The sequence below is a fragment of the Drosophila melanogaster genome, chromosome 2R (assembly GCF_000001215.4).
Source record: "Drosophila melanogaster chromosome 2R".
Taxonomy (NCBI): Eukaryota; Metazoa; Arthropoda; class Insecta; order Diptera; family Drosophilidae; genus Drosophila; species Drosophila melanogaster.
Genome location: NT_033778.4, coordinates 17,971,066 through 17,993,105, shown reverse-complemented (window position 1 = coordinate 17,993,105; position 22,040 = coordinate 17,971,066). Strand labels below are relative to the sequence as shown.

The 22,040-nt window shown below is 41.5% G+C and overlaps 1 protein-coding gene across 2 annotated transcripts in view; it reads left to right on the top strand.

Moving 5' to 3' along the window:
- dpr13 (defective proboscis extension response 13) overlaps positions 1-17,984 on the top strand; it is a 32,781-nt gene extending 14,797 nt beyond the window's left edge. The window contains exons 2-7 of one of the 2 annotated variants that reach the window (NM_001038867.4): positions 3,103-3,605; positions 13,566-13,667; positions 14,210-14,318; positions 15,313-15,489; positions 15,563-15,676; positions 16,576-17,984. In NM_001038867.4, coding sequence (NP_001033956.2) covers positions 3,103-3,605; positions 13,566-13,667; positions 14,210-14,318; positions 15,313-15,489; positions 15,563-15,676; positions 16,576-16,715 — 1,145 coding nt within the window. In that variant the 3' untranslated portion in view covers positions 16,716-17,984. The remainder of the gene's footprint in view (positions 1-3,102; positions 3,606-13,565; positions 13,668-14,209; positions 14,319-15,312; positions 15,490-15,562; positions 15,677-16,575) is intronic. The other variant, NM_001299626.1, reaches the window with a different exon arrangement.
- The last annotated feature ends 4,056 nt before the right edge of the window (positions 17,985-22,040 follow it).

The following is a 22,040-nucleotide window of genomic DNA, read 5'->3' as shown; positions in this document are numbered from 1 at the left end:
ATTTATTTGTGTTTTAATTAGAGTGAAATTTATGCACACAATGTTCGTAACATTAAATATGAAATCAAATGAAATTAATGATTCAAGCACAGGATGTCGCTAGCCCGCACAATTATCATAATGATATTTGTAAATGCTTTTTTTGTCGCCTTTTATTTAATTGATGACAGCGCAGAGATATTAAAGCAATTTAATTACCTAATGGCAAGTCACATGCCGGAATTTAGCTAATGTTATTTGCCAAATTTAAAACAAACGAGAAAATTTATTTTTAAAACCACTGAAAGCCTTGTTTCGTTAATTTCATCAAATCACAAAAATCCATTCATTTTTGAAGATTCGCTTGCTGAAAATGAGACTTGGAAGTCGTTCATTCGACATCACGCATACGCCGTGTGTGCGCTAGCAAACTTAATTAATGTCAAACCATGATGTCACAAGGAGCATAAATATTCCACCATTGCCGCAGTGGGGCGTCGACACGAGCACATGAGAAATCATTGATATTAGTTGAGCAGCGGGACTGCCGGAAGGACTAAGGGGTCGGAATGGAGGGGTAGATCTGCTGCTGCGGAACGGGAATCACGCAGCTTGCAGCGAACTTTTGATTAAAATGTTGAAGCAAACACGATGGACGAGAATCGTGGAGCGGAGCAAGCCGGGGATGAAACTTTAGCGAACGCACACACAAATTGCGAATGTTTCGCCAAACGAAAAGTTGGCAAATCCCACCAAAAATGTTGTTTTATCTGTATGGCTTTGGTGCAACATGTTTGTGGTTCCTTGTGGCTTGCGTTTGAGTCTGCACTTTCAGCCAGGGAATCTTTTTGCTGCTGTTGACAATCCGCAGCTAGCAGCGGTTGCACACTGCGGACCGATTGTAAATCCAAAGCCCAAACGCCGGAAACAAGAAAAATACGAACCAGCAAACCGGATAGATGTAGTTCAACAATTCGCCGTGAAAAATTCAATTACAAAGTCGCACCAGCGCCATCGAAAGAATGCAAATTTACACGGCAGAAAGTGGGTCGAATACCGCAACAGCTCTAAAAACTGGCAACTAGTTCAGAAGCTGTTTTGCGGTCCGCCAGCGACCATTACGATTACGATTACGTATGTAGTGGATGAAGAGCGGAGAGTTGGAAAACCCGGAAAATAGGAAGGAAAAGCTGAATGTCGCAGGCAGTCAGTCACGTGCGAACGTGACGAAAATGCCACGATTCAGTTTTGGCCAACTGCTGCGTGCCAATGAGCAGCAACAGTCGCAGCAGCAGAAGCAGCAGCAGCAGCAGCAGCAGCAGCAGCAGCAGCAGCAGCAGCAAAAGAAGCAGCAATAGCAATCGCATTGTGCCGGGCTGTTATTTGTTTGTTTTGTGCGTGCAGGACGTGAAGTCCTGCCAGCTAATGCACTTGGAGAAATTTTTCGTTTGAAAAAATTCATACAAACGTATGAATTGCCATTGAAGATTGTTTTTTTTTTTGGATATATAACTATAGAGATTCTGGCAAATCCCCTTGAAGGCAATTTCACTGAAAAAGTCGAGAGTAGAAAAACTTTCTCCTGAGTGTGACATATTCCGGAGTGCTTTTTCGTATTCATAAGGCCGGAGGACCACGGCACAACAATACAGAAACCGCAAAGTGCAAAATCCGAGATGCGAGACCTGGTTGACCTGGCGAATCAGGAATCCTTCTTCTGTCGCACCGCTGCAATTGCAAATTGCTGTGGCAACACACTCTCACATGTCAATTCGAGGAGCTATCGGGCGATTTCTAAGGTGTCAATCAGAAGAAGGTGCATTGATTGACTCGATTGTTCGCTGAGATCACAGCTGGGTAAATTGATTTTCAAACATCTCTGCAAAGGACTCGAACGAAATTCCTTTCGAGTGCAGGAGGTGAGAGATTCTATTAAAATTTCTTTGAATAATTCGATTAGTGGCATATCTGGCGTCTTAGCAACGTGCTAATTAAAGGCTGAGTCTGATGCAAGCCTGGCCCCTGGCGAATTCCATAACTAATTAATTTTGCATTATTCAATGCACTCGATGCAGGCGCTTTGCCCACTGAGCTGCACTGGTCTTCAAATTCAATCATCGTCAGGCCGAACATAATAAATTTCTCATGATTGGCATACATTATTCATGGTGTGAGCGCACAGAACAATGACAAACGAGTCTCCATGGACGTGGACGTACTGGCCGAATGAAAGCCAAACATCACAAAATTTCACCAGATTTTGTGGCCAAGAAATCAAATTCAAAATCAAAAACGAGCCCAAATGCATTGCCATAATTGAATTTACAGCATGGTGAATTCAACCTAATTACCGTTGCTAAACAAGACGCAAACATGTTTGCCAAAAGCAATTATCTTTAATTGTGAAATATTTTTTTTTTTTTGCCCAAAAATTTTACACAAATTACGCAGCGCAAATAAAACCAAAACCCGAAACGGGTAATATGTTATGTGGTAGGTGTTCTGCGGGTGTCCTTTCGCCTGTTCCAAATGCTCATGTGTCTGTGGGCACGAAACCATGACCAAATAAAACGATAAGTACAGCACGGGAAATTTACTTGTAGATTTGGGAAAAGAAGGCTTTTATACGTAGCTTATTTGTAGTGAACTCTTAATTCACTGAGTTTAACATATCTTACTCGTAATTCACTGATTTTGACATATAATCAATAAAATTATTACCTAAACCACTTTGGGGACTCCTTAAATATTTATCGCGCTGGTTACGTTAAAAAATTTCTATGCTTCGACTTAATTTTCCTTCTTTTTAGCTTTCCATTTTTAAATGTGCTAAGCTTTTTATATAATTTATCCATAATAATCCATAGCAGCCGCAGGAATCCCTGATAAGGTCGGCGGCTTAATTAGTCCTGTCACTTTATGCAGATTCGTGCTGGGCCCAGGCTAATGAGAATCCGTTGTAAAATATTACGTATACGCACGCGCTGGGTGCTCATTCAAATTAATTGACTTCACGCTGTTATTGTTTATCCGACAAACTGTTGCGGCGCCGGCGGACAGCGCATATATTAACACATTTTAAAATGTCACCTCACCTCACCTCCTCTGTCTTTCCCTCCGCAGACCACACAGCATCCGCATCGCCAGGAGGAGGAAAAACAGTAGCCGCCACCATGACGACGCCGGCTAGCGAGCCATCAGTGAGGCATATAAATCAAAATTTAATTATGTCACAGTCGAAGGAGGGTGAACCGGTGCCCGTGCCACAGCCGTATGCCCAAAGTGCCGCATCCGCCGGGGGCAGCAGCATCACCAGCTTCGACTCGACCAATGTGATCGATGGCCAAAGCCAGCCGACGCCCACACACCTGCAGGAAGCGGTGCTCCAGACGCATTCGCACTCCCGGATCCAGGCCAAAGATACGGCCGGACCATATCCCATCCCAGTACATCGGCCGGAGCCCGTGGAGAACCATCTGGAGGCTAACAACGGCATCGAGGGCGGCATGGAGAGCCTCTTCGGCACGCCCATGTACTTCGGCACCGAGAACTCGACGGTGGTCACCACGCAGATCGGGGCCACCGCCCACGTTCCCTGCACCGTGCACCACATCGGCGAGGGGGTGGTAAGTACGCCCAGTATTGTTTTAATATTTTATTAAATATAAATCCATCACTGTTGCTTTGTTTGCCTCCGCCAACGACAACGGTGATGATGATGACTTTTGTGTCGGTGCCTTTTGTCAATGTGAGGCTGCCTGACTTTGTCCTCGTGGAAATGGAAAAGCATTCAATGTTAATTGATGAGACCCAGATCGATCAACTGCATTATTTTCGATTCTCTTCAGATTTCATCAAGTATACATACAATATGCGTACATACTTCGTTTTTACGATATTAAAATTTGCTTATAAGATACTTTCATACAAAATGAACTGCCCTGTATTTAAAGGCTTAGTCAGGTAGTTACTTATATGTTATATTTTTTTGAAATTTTTTGTCAATTGTATTTATCTTAACGTAAGAATTTTTACTTTCAATGACAATGTTATATGAAAAAGATTTTTGTATAGATTTTGAATAAGCAATGCTTCCTTTTGTTTTTTATTTCTAAAAGCATGTGGTTATATTTAAACTTTCATTTTCTTTCTCAAGGAAAGTTGCCGAGTTCCGGCTAAAGTTTACTTATTTGTTTTCAATTTCCACCTGCCAACTGCGACAGAATTTAATTAAGACACTCCGCTTATCGAGGGCACTTGTGTCAGCCCAGAGGCAAACTAATAGTAGTAGTAGGCACACAGATTTCGGACATTTTGGGCTGAGCAAAATGACTGCGTGGGTCATTTGGCAGCACAATGAAAACACACAGACACACTGGCCCATAGGGGATGATGGCACTGGGAGACAAATTACACCTTTCGCCAGCACTGTGGAGTGGAGTGGGTGTGTGGGTGGGTGTGTGGCTGTGTGTGGGTATCGGCATTGACATGCCATAGCCTCAAGTGGTATTAATTTTCCGCTTGTCTAGAGTTATTACTCATACGCCGTGGTGTGCGTCACGTCTCGTATATTTGCTCCTCGTGCCCGAGGACACGGAGGTGTTTATCTCGCCCCACCCGAAAAGTCGGACACTCGATTAGGCCAGCCAGCTGCTCCGTCGCCCATCCCAAATGACCCCGGTGCGTGTTTGTTGCGTGTCTGGTTTAAATTGACGATTTCATAATTGTGCCTTCAAGTGTGCGGAAGTTAATAAGCACTTAAGTCCTCGTAGGCTCCTGCGAATGTGTGCGAGAGTGTTAGCCAGTTGGCACTTTGCACGGCTGCGTGCTCAAGTGGGGATGTACCGGCTTATATGGGCCACACAATAGGTTTTGGGTCTCGGCCTAATAAGTCGGCAATTTGTATTATGGAAATTGTGCTGCATGGCCTCTTTGGGGTTAGCAAAATATTATCATCGTGTTTTAGCCCTCTCATTGCAATGCGCTAGGGGCAGCCGACCCTTTAATTGCAACAATCTCAGAGGAGGTCTACCCGATTCGCCAGATGCATTCATTAGCTATAGCTGTGTATGCATATAGTGGGTGTATATATATTTATATACATATATGAGAAGGTCTTCACGCACTCATTGCTTAATTGGTAAACAGAGAGCTGTACCAAATCCCCAATGAGACGTGAATTCATTGGGTTACTGCACTGCGAGAAATGTCCTGAAATGAGTGAATAGAATGGCATTACTATCAGATATCACTTTTTTTCTAGATTTTCTACAAATTTGTCAGCGATTCTTATACACAAATAGTCCCTAAATAATAATGGATATGAATATTTTGAATGCTACTGGTGGAAAATTCTTGAGTTCCGCAGATTTCCTCATAGTTCTATTAATTCTTTATAAGTACTGCAAAATGACTCCGATTTGTGTCCCCTGCTACTTAAAGCTCTTTGAGGGCTGCATCTTTTGCGTCTAAATGGGAAATGCACTTTCATTTCATTGCCCTCGCCGTGTGTGTGTGTGTATGTGGCATTAAAATCTTGAGCAGGGAGCTTCGGGCATTATGCGAATGCGTCTGTGATTGTGAATGTGGATGGGAATGTGTGCGTGTGTGCGGGGATGCGAGTTGCAAGTTCAGTGGACAGGAAACGTACACCTCCAGACCAGGGGCAAATGATTTCCATATTTGCGACTGCACTGCACTGCGGCAGAATGCGCAATCGAAATGCTTTGTCAGTTGCTCGCCTTTGTCTATACCAGTCCCACAAAAAAGGTCCTTTTTAACTTGAAGAATGAAGAATACACACACTAAACATTTCCGCGAATCGGGCTTTGTTTTGTCTGCGCCTTCGCAGTCGTAAATTTGCTTTAGACGACAATAAAATGCAGGAAACATTAAATAAATGAATTGCTTCCTCGAGCGCACGGCTTTGTTTTGGAATTTTGCTGCAATTTTAATTTTTGTCGCTTCACCATTACGCAGTGGTTGGTTTTTACGGGCGGTGATGGCATTGAATTAATAGGAGTAAAGTCCCTTAAAGTTAAGTACACATAATGCTTTCTTCGTAAAAAGCGTTGACAACTTTCCATTGAAGTAATACTATTAATTAAGAGCATTTTCTTGCGTATTGCGAACAAATCTGCTTCGCCAGCAATAACAGTTTTCTGGCAAATTTAAAGCCCATAAATCAAATGACACGAGCAGCAAGAAGTCCTTGCAAACACAAACACACACACTCGCACATGTGCATGGTTGAAAAAGTGGAAAGAGCACTTCGAATTAAGAATTACGACACTCGAATGTGGCTGGGCGGGCATTAAAATATGTCATTAGGGTATTAGTCGAGAGCAGCAGCTTAAATGGCATTTAAAATAAACTAAGCAAATACGTGTGTCCTGTGTCAGCCATCACCGAAAGGGTGTGATGCCCGTTGCATCCGGCTCATATAAATTGAACTAAATCACCAGTCGAGCAGCAGCGACAGTCAGTGCAGAAAGTTATGGGACAGCACGGACTGCTGAAAAGTTATGTTCACAGAGAGCTTAAGCAGTAGAGCTGTAATGGAATATTAAAATATTTGTTAAAGAAATCCTGAACAAGGGTATTAGGCAAAAGTATAAAAGTAATATTGCATAAGTCGGTCCAGACTGATAAGTAAGTTTTGTTAAATAACTTGCATAGATCATCAAACGATCAATTAAAGGATATTACTTATGGAAATATTAAATATTTTAATCAAGTTTGATTCACCTCTAGCTCAGCATGTTGCACTTTTGGTACACCCACTGTAACCCATTTAGGTTCGCATATATATATATATGTCTCCCGACGACTTTCAGTTGACTTGGTCCTCTCCATGGCTTTTCCTACCATATTCCCCTAGCCATCTCCTTGACCTGCAGCCGAACTCCATTTAATTCCGCTTCCTCCGGCAATGCCGATTCTCATGTTTGTCCTGTTGCTCCTGCTATGCGGCCCTCCGCCCGTCTGTGCGACTTGAGCACTTAATTACTTTTTAGATAAATTGTCGTTTTTAATGTCTAGACTCGCCTCCTGTCCCTGACTGGGATCTTTCATAGAGAAAAGTAGCAGTAATTAAATGTGCTCACAGCATGCCAAGATTCTGGGACGCTTCCGACAATGGAAAATGCGAAAGCTTAAATGCTGAAAACTCGAAAATGTTCGCCCAGCTTCCATTGCTACGTTCGCTCAGATAGAAGGTAATTTATTTATAATTTTCTGGGAAATGTTCCCCAATTCAGATTAGAAAATATAATTGTACGAGAGTGAGAGTGCGGATAGCTTTAGCTGAAACACTTCTCCTTGGCTTGGCCAGATAAAAATACACCGAAATTGGTATTTTATGAAAATTAACGCTGGGGGCTCTGGCCCTTCGGTTTGGATAAGTCGTTTAGATAAAAAAGGTTACGCAAATGTTTGTGCAGAGCAGCCCGGCATAGGTATGCGTGTGTATATGGGCACATATAATTTGCAAAGTTTAAAATCAGATAAAATTGGAATTGCCCTTGTCCGAGAAGTGAAGGCTGAGCTCGAAACCAAAGCCAAAATAGAACGGAAACCACTTAGCCAGCCTGCCAGTGGATGAGACAAAAAACAAACAAATAACTTAGCCAGCCCATTGATGAGGGTTGGCAAAGGATAAAGCAGGATATGCGCGGCATCGCTCTGCCGAGCTTAATCAAAACAAACACATAATTCCTGTACAATCATAATTTTGCGCATAGTTTCACCTCGGTCTCTGCAACAACTCTGCCCTGAAACCCGTTTTGGAATTTCGCTCCAAATTTGGCACACACAATGTGGCAGTGAATATGCTTTTGCATGAGTTATATTCCATTGTGGAATTGTTGGGCGAACAAAGTAATACACATTGTTGTTCCAGTTCCCCATTTTTCTGTGAACTCTATGTGTTCCTCATTTTTTATTGCTCACATTCAGCTATGGAAAGCTATGTGTGGGTGTGCTCGTGTGTGTGTGAGTGAGCTTAAGGCTCTTGCACTCAAGTCTCAGAACAACAAACAAAAAGCAAGGACCTCAAGCAAACACAACCACTCACACTCACACTCATAGTCGCAGTGCCACTGTGCTGTAGCTCTTTGTCGCTTAAAAAAACATAAAATATTATAAAATATTTTACTGCCAGGCGCAGTTATTGTTGCAATGACCTTCGGGCTCAAATATTATGTGTATATTATGTGTACGTCTATATCTGGGTCTGTGGGTCCTGGTATCTTTATTTGTCTGAGCTTCTGTTTGTTCAGCTGCTTTTTTTCCCGCTGGTATTACCAGTAAAAAGTGAGCATATCATTGAACTCTCGAAAAAAATATATATAATGTATTGCAGGTTCCAGGGAGTTGGCTTTGCAGCACGAGCGACTTTTGTGCTTAATGTATTCTTACTCTACCATATTATTTCTATTTGACATTGAATTGTTATTTCAAATTTAAGTTTGTTTGTTCGGATTATGGCCTAGTTCTTAAATAAATCATTTCTTGTTAAGTCAAATTTTCATTCTCTCTTTACATCCCAGTCTCTATATTATTTAACCAACAAGAAAGAAAATATTTAAGACATTGCTAGGGCAACGTATACATTTTCAATGAAGCGGCGGTCCATAAAACTGTCTTTCTTGAAAAACCAATTTAATTAGAAATAACGTTATCATTCGGCAATTCTAAGTGTGCCTTAAAAATACACAAATACAGAGACAGGCTAAGGACTAAGCTCATTATAAGACCGGCAGAGCAAACTCAAATGCAGCCACTTTCGGGGGCGGCGGTCCAAGAAGTTAATGTCGCTCGAAAATTGCCATAAACCTTTTTGAATGAATACAAATCATTATCACTTTGTTGCTGGCAGCCTTAACCGTAATTAAACCAACTCAACTCAAGGGGACAGGCAGGACTGGCAGGACAATGGTCGTAGAGTTGTTTGCCAGCTAATAAGACATTCTGGTCGACAGCTTGATGAAGGAGGCCATGGCACTTGGAGAGTCCTTTCTGGATGTTGATCCAGCTGTTGGTGCACAGGAAAAATAATAATAAAGCATTCTGTTACGGCAAGAAAAGCGTTCTAATCTGATGTCACTGGTATACTTGCACAGATTAAGCTAGTTAAAAGTATATTATAGAAAAGAACTGTTTGGAGCATTTCGCTCAGTGTAATCCTGCTTCTGTTGCCTGTCACAATGTTTATTAAAACAAATGTCCCGAACAAAGGGAACAATTTGACCCAGATTTTTTGTTTGAGCTGGCATCTTGCGAGTATGGAGAATGGCTTCATCATTTCTATAAACTTTTCTGGGCCGACGACAAAGGAGATGGTGAGAGGTCTGACCCCAACCTAAAACAATTAAGCCCCACCACATAGGCTAGGATTGGTGCTGGTTGCTGGGTGCTGGGAGGTCAGAGTTCACTGCCGCGGCAACCTTTTGCCACGCTCACACCGTCTGGAAAATCTTAATTATTTTAATTGCAATGCAATCATCAATGCCTGCCATTAAGTGTGAATGGGAATGCTGGGCAAACAATCGCATTTCACGCGGGGCCAACGCTGACAGCTGCTAAAAAGTAGGCTATGGTAATTTGCATTTCCACTTATTTTTCTTTGTTTGTCCTGCGGCTCTTATCAAAAGTAATGGCTGATTGTTTGGCGAGCCCAAGGCTGGGTGAATGTGGAAAATATTGGTGGAAAACATTAGCATAGAGTTGGGCCAGCAAACAGCCGAAGGCCTCATTGTTTTCATTTCTATTTACCCGCAGTGCATGAGTGATGAAAAGCAGGGAATCTACCTTCAAATCTCGCAATCGTATTAGGTTCTCAATTCTCAACATCTTCAAATACTTTTCCATCCCAAAACAATGAATGTTTCAACTTTCCATTTCACTGATACGTGTAGTTTTGGTGTGGGTTGCAATTAGTGATTGCAGAATCACTGGTTAATTATGCAGTAATTGCACTTAATATGCATTTCCGCTGAATTGAGCTCCATTTGAGTTTCGATTGCTTTCAATTATGCATGTGTGGTTGGCGCTAAAAAGCGGCCAAAAGTTCGCATCGATGAGTGGTGAAAAAAAGTGGTTTTAGTTGCAGGTGGAACAACAAAGTTGTCATCTTAAATATTGAGTCGTGTATGAAATTTCATGCAAACAAATCGAGCAAAGTTTATCCGTTTTTAGTTTGGCTCGAAATGTTTCCAAAATTGTTTGGTATTCGATAAATAGATCAATTTTAAATTGATTTCATTGCAGCTTCAGTGTTTTAATAAAAATATTTCTACGCTGACTAGTTGGTGTTTAAAATAATAATGTTATTAAGAGCGGCATAGTTTAATGAATTAAATGAAAATATTTACAAACTTTGTTTAGCGTTTAAATTAAAATTTTATCCACTTTTCCAGAATTCGGTTTAAAAACCACTGAAACTGCTCAAACTATTTTTCTGCATGAGCAATGCAATTTTATAAAACCCAAACCTAATCACCCCACCTGCATCAATACTTCCCCACCCCTTTCCCCTTTTGGATTCGAATGCCAAACTGCAGCCGCATATGAAATGAACACAGACATCCATTTGTGTGTGCGCGGGGGGAGGGGGGTGGACAAGTTGCAACCAAAATGGCTGCTGTTGCCGCTGCAGCTGCTAAATAGAATTTTATTAAAATCGCTTGTTAAAAGTTTTTCACATTGAAAAAGTTGCTCTGTTGCGTTCTTTTTTACAAGCCAGTTGCCCGCTGGGATTGTGGCAAAGCGGAAATTGGTCGGACAGCGGCGCATAAAGCACACAAAAATGTGCGTCAATAGCAGGCAACAAAACAGGACCTGCCCGGCAGCAACATGCAACATCGAGCAGAACAAAAGCCAATCAAAAGTTTTCAACGGGCCCAGCGAGGGGTGAAAAGTAAAGTAAATACAAACTTCGTTGGCAATCGGCTTCTGCATAGATTTAGCTACCAAGCCATGCAATTACCCAATCACCCAAACCCATCGAAATCGAAGCCCCTGGCCATATACTCGTCCACATAGTCCACACACCTGGAAATCGTGCATGTGGGGCACGCTGTCAGAGATCGAGATTCCACGATAAGTCGACATGTTGGGCATTGGCAGGTTAACCAGACCCCATAGCTGTGGGACAAATTTTTAAGTTTTTAAAAACCATTGGTACTAAAGATCGATCACATCTTTAACATTTTACACATATACAGACTACATTTTGGACCTTTTTAATAATAGCTTTCTGTATGTTGAAGAAAAATTGCAATATTATATTATTGAACACCACTGTACTGCAGATGGCCTACCTTTAGCGCTCTGTTGGCGGTACAGCGTGGCAGACAAGTAGTTAGCATAAATTTGCCATAAATTTGCTAACAAGTGATTTGTGGTGTGTGCGCTGTAGCTTTTGGCCATAAATTAAGCGTCACTTTTTATTTTGCATACGGTTGAACAAAAAAAAAAAGGTAAAATGTAAACAATTATCTGCGTGCCCGCAGCTGCAGCCGCAGGACTCGCAGGATTCGTGGGCTTCGGCGGTGATGCCAACTGGCACACACACTCACACACACACATGCGTACGCAGGACAGGCGACTGAGATTTATGCGATTTTATTTACGCACACAATCGCACTCACAGCCTCTCACATGCAGTCACATAAAAAGTGCCAAAAGGGAAAGGAATTCGCAGGCTTTTGATTAATTGCCGCCACATTTTACTCCCCCCTGATGGCTTCACTTGGCACCCTTTTCTACTCCCCCAGGCATTCGAATTTTCTACATCCACATCCGCTGCTTTTCCTCGCCTTTTTCCTCCGGCTGCTCGACTCTTGTGTTTTTCTTCTGGCTAGCTGCATGGTTTATTTGCAGACACGTAGCGCTCGCAGTCGCAGTCCCTTTTGCCATCATAAATATCGTAAAAATCCTAAAATATATATATATATATATATATATATATTGAGATGTGTGTCGTCGGGTGGCGTCGTCTAGGAGCTGCGGGCCAAAACGGAATTTATGCGCAATTTATGCCTCACACTCGGATTTTACTGTTACAGATTGTATTGAATAGATATATGGAAAGATTTTGCTAGCATATGCCGGGCAGAATCTTGATAATAAACGACTGCTTGCCATTCAATTGCAAATTTCCCCTACATTGAAATATTGTTTTCTTTTTGCTCGGACAACCGGGCAAAAGTGCAGGAATATTATGGATTTCCTAAGCGGGAAGTTTGCTGGAACTCGACTGGGATTATGATATTTTGGCTGTGGGCTCTGGCATGGGGGTAAATCCCTCGACTCGCGCCATTTTCCATCCTCAATCCTCCATCCTGGTGCTGATGCTGATGCTGCTGCTGCTGCGCCACATTGCGTATACGCCGCATTAAACATTTAAGCACGGAGAATGTAATTCGTTTTTATTGGCAAACGCAGCTGATTTAACAATTTCTGTGCCGTTCAACTTAATTTCAAGTTGCCGGCTCTCCTGAGTGTGTTTCTTTTTTGGTTTTTGTTCGAATTTGTGGCAGTTTCAGTTTGAGTTTGTAGCGCGCGTGTGTCAATATTTGTAAAGAAAACCTTCGCAGGAGAGTTGAAAGTAACTGCTTGCCCTTGCTTTTTACTTCGTTATTCGTTTTTATTCTTTTTGTTGGCCAATAAATAAAATCCTTATCAATTGAAAATTGATTGATACACGCGCTTAGGTGCTTCGTCCTGATCCTTTTCAGCAGAGCACCAAAATCATCATCTTCGGCAGGCAATAACCCCATATGGACAGCTAATAGATGTGTTGCCTGTATTTGCACTGAAAAAAAATGTAGAACAGTTTTCTATAAATCTGTATTTAACGTATTTTTCGTATTTTATTTTATGAGTATTAATAAATTCGTTTTAGCAGCCGATGTTCACATGTGTAATATTTTGCTAGTATATTAGAAAATATCGTTTCTCTTTGTGTTTGTGTGCGTGCTGATGTAGGCAAAAAGTGCGCAAAAAGTAGATGACGAAATGATTAATGGTCATTTAAGATTAGCTAAAGTCACATTCAGACATACTCAGAAAAGGAAAAGCGGAGGAAAATGTAAAAGCAGCTAGGGTGCTAGGAACACGCCCTCCATTTGTTGAGAGTGGGCGCTTGGGTGGTGCCCCGCCCATATTTGTTTGTTTGTTTGTCTATTTACAGTTAGGTAGCCAATTTGAACTTTGAACCTAGGATCAATCAATCTGCTATTATGTTTATTGTTGCTGTTGTAGTAATTCTTACACGTAATTGCTTTTTGATTTTTTTTCCCAAGCCGTTTTGTATCTGTGTGCCCTTCGAAAATTGCATCATCATCAAGTCGTTGTCATCGTCCTAGTCCCATCTTGATGGATTGGCAAACATTTCAACAGGACAGAGAGAACCTGGACCCATCTTCGGATGGTCCGGGCATATGTTAAACATTCGAAAGCCCCCCCAAAAAAAAAAAATGGAAGTCCTTGAGGCAAACGAATCCCATTGTATTTGGCTAATGGCGCCCCTCTCTCGATCTGAACACCGAACCCTAACCCGCAACCCATCCATCTATTTTTAGGTATCGTGGATACGCAAAAAGGATTATCATCTGCTTACGGTCGGCTTAACAACGTACAGCAGCGATGAGCGGTTCAGTGCCACGCACTTGAAGCATTCCGAGGTGAGTCCTGTTCCTCCATTTAATTTGCATTGCTGATGCGAAAGGGGTGGCGAAATCGGAAGATGTGCTGATTGCATCGGTTCGGAGACCTGCATACCAGATTAAATATCTTACAGTCACGAAAAAAAAAAATAAACCTATCTAACTGGTGATATTAATCCAGGCTTAAAATTTTCTTCGGTGTTATATAAATATTTGTTTTATAGAATCTGCCTACATTACGTATACTTAACATTTTGTTTTTCATATTTTTTTCTTAAAATGCTACTATTCTTTTCTTCATAATACGTGTCAAATATATTATTTTTCCCCTGTGCATCCAGCAGTTTTCCATCTATATGCCTCCTGGTGAAAATTTGCTGCATTGTGAACTTTTGCAGTGGTCGGCCTCGAATAGCCGATACGTGACAAAAATTCAGTGCAGAATATTGCAAAATATTTTCACAACGGCAGCGCAGCAAATTGACTTCCAGGCGGCCTGGCCAATGTCTCTGTTCCTCTTTAATTCTAACAATTTTTTTGGCCTCCTTTTTCGCCTACAGGACTGGACACTGCAAATCAAATTCGTGCAGTTACGTGACGCCGGCGTCTACGAGTGCCAGGTGTCCACCCATCCGCCCACCTCGATTTTCCTGCACCTGAGTGTCGTCGGTAAGTAGAGGCCAGAATTGCCTCAGTTATGGCTTCGATTTTAGATTTTCGGTCTATTGCTTTGGTTTCCATTTCTATTTGTGATTCGCTCTGGGCACTGGTGATTTTCTATAATTTCACGCCTTGATGGCTTTTCTCTTCCGGAGTAAACAAATGACGGCAAAAAGCCTACCGAATGAGCTAGTTTTTGCCACATTTTCGTTACGTTCTGAATGCGCTCAAGCTGAAATTAGAAATGTCCATATGCCAAAGGTAGAATGGGTTAAGATGGGTTTGGATTTGGGTCTTCGAGGGGGGGTTAAAAAGGGGTTCGGTTCAAATGGGATTCTCGAGTTGCAAACTCGGTTTCGGGGGCAAATGGCAACGACTCAGCAAGTTCTCAACTCATCGCGCTGTCCTTGGCTAACTGACGCACATTATTCTGAATTTAACAAACAATTTACTTTGAATGTGCTGCGCCTAATGGCCTTTTCTGCCTCTTGCTCCTTCATCTTGGCAGTTTCCCCAAAAAACAAAGCCACTCTCTTTGCCCAACAGTCAAACATACATACATACATGCGTACATGGAAACTGATGTGACAGGCCAGCAATAGATTTTCCTCTTTCGGCAAAGTGGAGCTGGGCTGTCTGCCAGATGTATTTCATAAATTTGTGGAGCACTTTCGCCGGGCTCCGAGGGAAATTGATAACTGTCAGGGATGCTAGCCGATTTAGCCAGATAATGATAAAGGAGTTGAGTCGATTTGACCCCAGGGAAGCTGGTATATAACCTTTGAACTAGGAATCCAAATATAGAAGGTATACAAAATATAAGCCAAATGTGAAACGATGGGATAAGTTAAGATGTTATTAACGAACTAATTATGTGCATATTAGTTAAGCTGGCTTTTATGGATAATATAAGATTATTGTGATAGTTCTGGCAGCAAACCAACTAAAACGCTTTTCCACTCTTACTTTTCCTTTCCCCCAAAAACCCACATCGATTGGTTAGAAGCCCGCGCCGAGATCACGGGTCCTCCGATTCGATATCTAACCCCAGGTTCAACGCTGCGCCTGCAGTGCCGCGTGGTGCAGAACACAGAGGCCTCGGAGTATATCTTCTGGTATCACGATAACCGCATGATTAACTACGACATCGATCGGGGCATTAATGTGTCAACGGAACCGGGTGAGTGCTGGTTACCCTTACTCCCTGCCATTGTTCACTAACCCATCATTTTCAACAATGACGTCCCTTGCAGACTTTCAATCTTCGGAGCTTACCATTCAGCGGACACGACGTGAGCACTCGGGCAACTTTACCTGCGTCGCCAGCAACACGCAACCAGCCAGCGTTCTGGTGCACATCTTCAAGGGTAAGAATCCATGAACATATGTATATATATATTTAAAAATATTTTCGTTTTTTTTTTTTAATTAAAATGTGAACCATAAAAGAGCCCATAATAGTCATTCAATATTAATATTACACCTCCTGCTGAGCATTGCATTGTCAATGAAAAACTGCAAATCTTATGATTTAACCAACATCCCGTTGGGATACCGAAAAGAATGATTAAATTAACGGCGAAATTAAAAGAGCACCATTTTTTTTGTCCGTGCACAATCGAGTTAAGCCTCGCTGTGTGCCAGAAAAATTTCAATTATGTGCGCCAAATGAAATTAAAACTTTGAATAAACAAAGGACTGCTCATTTGAGTATCTGTAATTTTCGTACATCTGTATCACTGCGGCGTTATCTGTATCTGCATCTGTATCAGCGGCATCCTGTGTCTGTTTCAGTATCCGGTTGCTCTTTTGCAGTTCATATATCCGGCGGCGTGTGGTTGGTTCTGTTGGCTAAGAGGGAAAACAATAAAAGTAATTTATGAAAATTACACGGCCGCAAGCATGTGGATTAAAAATGCTCGCGCACGGTGCGCCAGATCCAGCCATTTGGCAGGCAAACTGCCATTAAAGCCAGGCTATAAACACGGCGAAAACGTAAAGGAATGAGACGGCCACTGGGCGGAAGAAAGAGAGGGAAGTGGCTAACACAAACAAAGAGTGCCCACGTAGTTAGTGCCAGTCATAATTTATAAGTTTCTGGCGCGATGAAGCGACGACGCTCATTAGCATTTTGTTGGTTAAGCTCACACTTTGCTTTTAACCGGCCATGTGTGTGTTTAGCTCTGTGTCTGTGTGTGTGTGTGTTTTTTTAATTAAATTTTTGTGCAAATCTCATTTTCATATTCTCCGGACTTCTCTCCTGCAGGCGACAATCCGGCAGCCATGTATCACGGACATGTGGGCGGTTCCACGAAGACAACGCAGTCCCAACTGCATATGATTATGATAATCATTGCCAGCGGCTATCGGATATTCCACACGAGTGTATATATGAAGATCGTGTAGATGAATGTAGATGGCCTAAAACGTAGCAGCTCCAGGATGTTGGTTCCGCGTGGAGAGCATTTGTAACTATGTCATCAGCCGTTCGAAGTCGAGCCCACAGGCTACCCATTTCCAGTTAAACCCGTGGAAAATCAAATCTAAAATTAGTTACTTCTCTAATACAAGCATACATACGTACTACCATACACCTAAAGCCTAGGCCAAAACTATCAGACAAGCGAAATCAGAACTTAAGAACTCTATCTTTCTCTCTACATAGCAGGTGTGCATGTATAGTAATGAACTCTCTCCTTTTATATGTATGCGTGTATGTGTGTGTTTCGTTAATGTGTAAGTGTCATACTTAGCCACAGGATGCAGCTTATGCCGCACATGTATTATATAAATGTCAACCTTGCAGACTACTAACACAAAATTGACGAGAGAAAGAGCCGACATATAGTATAATTTATGTCACTTCAAGGATCTCGAAAATAATCAACGAAAACGTGTATTTTCGGGTCCTGGTAGTGCTAACGAGCTCAATATTAAGAACTGACGTGCATTTCCAATCTAGAATTCATATTTTTACAAGTCCCAGTCTACGATTAAGAACTTAGTTTCAGCCACAAGCACTCAATCATTCGGCTCTGATTTAGCTGCATTGTACAGACAAACTCTTAACTGATTAAAATGGATTTAGCTAAAGGAATTTGGTTTTACTCGAGAAAGAGCTCTTCGAATAAATAACTTTCAGAGTTAAGCTGTAAATAAATTATTTGTTAAACTAAATTACATAAATAACTATTACGTTTAAGAATGACAAACAGTTATTTGCAGAACGTGCAAACAAATTTAGAGTGCGACAGTGGATAAAGTTTATAAGTATTGCAAAGTTTGGAAAGATGTTGTTAATCAAAAGGTTAAAATCCAAAAAAAAAAACAAGCAAAGAACCGAGTAATCAAAATAAACTAATTGTCTAAGATAAGAGATATTTAGCAATTTTTAATTAGTGGACATAACTTTTAACTGTCTTAGCGAAGTGCAAATACAAATGCATTGGCGACTACTCACTAACGAGCAGAGACTCCAATGGCAAAGGATTGGGAAGTAGCTTCCAATGATTGCGTGTAAATATCGATTTGTGCAACTGCAGAAATGATTTTTAGCCCTTAAGTCTGTGTAGTTAAATGTAACGAAAATTACCGAGCAAAAAATACACAAAAATCAGAAAAAAACCATCATGAGAAAAGTGAACAAATAAAACATAATAAAATTATGCGAAATACAAAAACCAGGCACTCTTGGACTCTTGATTAATGCGGAAAGTTGGTGTAGTGTTTTCCCTTTACTTTCAAGCATGGATGAGCAATTTCAGGGCAAAGCAGTTAATTTCATCACAACTCGATGTTCTTGAGTTAATAAAACCGAATTGTGTGTCCGGCAATGACGAAAGATGAAAATGGCAATGGCGATGGCGATGGCGATGACGATGAGAATGACGGCGGCCATGTAGATGGCGACGGAGATGAAGATGAAGTTGATAGCGCTACTCGGAGCGACACTTGATGCCTGTCCTGCGCCTCGGATTTCTGCCATGCATCCTTCAGCATCCTTCGGCATTGTTACACAGCGATAGCGAAGGCATGAGTGAGTCGAGCGAGAACCCAAGACCTACTGCTAATTAAGTTTAAAATTGCCCCACTTTCGACCACAGAAAGTTTACCCTTCAATGGAAGTTTGATTTGTTGCTAATTTCATTTCTGTTGAATTGCGAAACCCAGTTTAATGAACTGACCCAAACAGAGTGCAGATTAGCAGTTCCAAACTTGGCTTAAATAATGGAGGAGCACTGCGGTTGCGATGCAGTTTAATGGTTATACCAACCGCATTCGAACGAGCACAGCTCCTCAGCCACAAGCTCGCAAACAAAACGCAAATATAGACGTACTAAAACCAAAAGCAGATTGAGCCAAGAGTGTTTTGCGAATGTGCCAATGGCCAAGAGGCAAATTCCAGTAGAAGCACAACGGCAACAAAAGTTGGCCACAACAGGCAACAGATTCTGCATACGACCATAAACACACCCTCAAATGTATTGTTATTATGTGTTATATCAAAAGCCACTCATAGGGGAGGTTGCGTTCAGACTGGGCGTGGCAATCGCTGCAGGCGGCCAAATAGAAAAGCCAAGTCAGTAAACATCTATCCACAGGGACTTGTCGAAACCGCAGAAGAGCTCCCTGAATGGCATGTGGCTTATATATTTGATAGATAAACAAAAGCAACCACCAAGGGCATTCAAATCACACAAATAATTAGGAATTTGTAATAAAAGTTTTAAAGAATGCATCACATTGGTTTATTTTTTTTTTATTATCAAAGAAAACTATTCCTTTATTTATTATGAATTTTGTTAGCCTTTCAATTATACGAAACTTTACTAGACTGCATAGGATGAAATGGTAAGTCTGCATTCCCAATAAAAAACCCAATTTGGTATTGCGAATCTGGGCCATTGTCTGCGACTAATTCCATTTGGCATTAAATATACATACATCGGCGTTTGGGCATTCATTAAGCCATTCTTAGCAGTGAATAGACCACTGAGCAGAAATGGCCGTAAGGTCAAAAGGCAGGCCAAGTGAGGCGTGAATTTCGGCCCTGTTAACGCATAATATGTCGAAAGACCAAAAACGTGGCCTGGGGGAAATTTCCCCAAATGCAAAACGCATTATGAGTGTATTTATGTGCAGAGATGGGGAAGAGTTAGCCGTTGTCGGTCAAATGCGCACACACAATGCGCATACGCCATGTCAGCCCCGCTGGCTGGCATTGTGTCGGCTTGTCGAGGCCATGGCCGATGGATCCCAAGTCCTCAGACTCCGCCTGATGCCTGTCATAAAAATTCCAATTTAGTTTCCAATTGCTTGACTTAAAGTGCTCCGCCATTCATGCGAGTGCCTGTGCTTATGTGTGTATGTGTGCGATGGCACTTCATAATAAACTTAACGACGCACAATTATGCTACAAGTTGGCAGTTTGGGAGTAGCGGACGCACCAAACGAATGCAAAGCACAGCAATTTCCGAAGGCGTTACTCATACGCCCCGTGGCCCGAAAAGACCGCTTTACATTTAGACGCGTCTTGTAATTCAAAATGACAGACACGTACTCGACGAAGGCGGCCTGTGGAAGTCTGTGAAGCGCCCTGCCAATGGTTTTATTATCTCCCCCAGCCAGAAATCGATAGCCATTGTGTGTGAGAGTTGAAAGTGGCAGACGAAGAGCCTTCCAGAGCCATCGCCATTCATTAGGGCATTAGTTTTGAGTGCATGAAGCACACTCAAACTCTGCTCTTCGAGTTCCAGGACACCAGGCCTGGTTCGTTGTTGACTTCTAAGCCCTGTCCTTTAGTTTTGTCCTTTCGGCAGTTTCTTAAATCGATGCACAATTTTATAAAATTTTCTACTTCGAAGTTGACCATAATTGAAGACTTCTTACTTTGTCTGAGCCACAAATAAATTTATTCGATATCAGAAGAGAAACTATGTAATTGGTAAGTTAGCAATCATATTGTAAACGAATTATGCTTGATGATATAAAAACTTAACAAAACGTAAGTACTTGTAGTCATAACAATAATTCAGATGCGAACACGCATTTTTAAGGCTTTCATTAATATTCAATATTATTCTGTTTGGCTTTTACGTACCTGATTTTAACCTTGCTTGATGCTTCATTTTGCAATCGAATCAAATCATGAATGCCTCTTGAAAGTCTCTTAAAGCCCCAGCTTACTGAATTGGGCAATTACCGAAACTTTTACTGGCTGCCTAAAAGCACTTTAAGTTAACATCTCAACCATTAACTCAAGGTCGCATTCGCCTCTTTTGTGTGAGCATAATGGAACACAATTATTTGGCCAACTTTTTACACACAGAATACTAAGCACACATACGCGTAGAACACAGCCTTCGATTAATCGAACTCGATTTAATGTACTTAGGTGGGCGGACACCGTCATCGCCTATTCACAGGACAATTTGGATACCTGAGATCTCTTCAGACGGAAATAGAAATGAAAAAAAGACACTGCAAAAAATGGATGTTATCCTTCTTCGAATAAAGTAAAATTCATCACACATTAAATTTGTACAAAAACTGCTTGTATTCCGATTTATTTATGATATTCATAGGTTTTACTTCTTGATGATTTTCTTTGTTTTGGCTCGAAGTAAATGCCCAAATTTGGAACTGTTCTATTATATTTTTGCTTGTTTTTGACGAGCTGAGCCATCGCCAGTGTCCCTCGATGGCCATCAGCAGATGTTCGGGGCGTGGCCATATTCGAACTCATTACCACACACACAAATGAGTCTTATTTGCGCTTAGAATTCCCCACGCAAAACTCTTTCATGTAATGAGGGCCAATTAGGCCAAGCTTACAAGTGCAGGCGGCCAAAAGCAACACGATGGGGTTGGGATTTGTGTGGGTGGCATCTGTTGCCGACATATTGAATTGTTATTGTTATGTTGCAGTTGTGTTGCCAATTACTTGAGCATGTTCTGCGCTTCACTTCTGCTTTGCGATAAAACGCGCTTAGTTTTCCACAGTTCTGCGTTTGTTTTGTGAGCTGGAGCCAATTATTATTGTGACAGGACATGGCCTGTTGCATGTTTTGCTGCGAAAAAAAAGCACATAGAGCTTGCAATATTCATATGGTAAACATGCAGCAGTGGAATGCACAGAGAAAAATATTGCAAAAAAATTGCCATTCATGGCGCCACAAAGAAAAACTCACTTTTAACGCATTCAATATGAATAAAGTTGTGATATTAAAAACCAAAACACTTCTGGTTGAATTTGACACACGCAAATGAGAATTTTTTGCACATACATTTCAATTTCAGACAATTTGGGTATTTTTTCAGTGTGGCGAGAAAAGTAAGCTAAACAAATACAGTTTTTGCTACTGTATGGCTGCCGGTCTATTTGTGGCCCATAAACAAGTTGTGCGGCAGGAACAGAAGGCTTTAAAAATAAATTAAATGCCATAAAACAAAAGGATTAGCTCGACGGCATGTCCACAAAAAAAAGAACAGGGTCCAGGGGCAAAAGGAGCCAAGTGGCCGGGGTGGCCATAAACAAAGCGTGGCAATGACAAAACTTAACCCTAAGCAAAAGACAATAAAAACACTTAAGCGAGCACCCCACGCCCATACCAACACACACATACACACCGACACAATGGGATACACATATGTATGTACATATGTATGCCATAAGGAATGGCCGCAATGACCCAGCTAAACATAAACAAAAACGCAAAATGGCGCAAACAT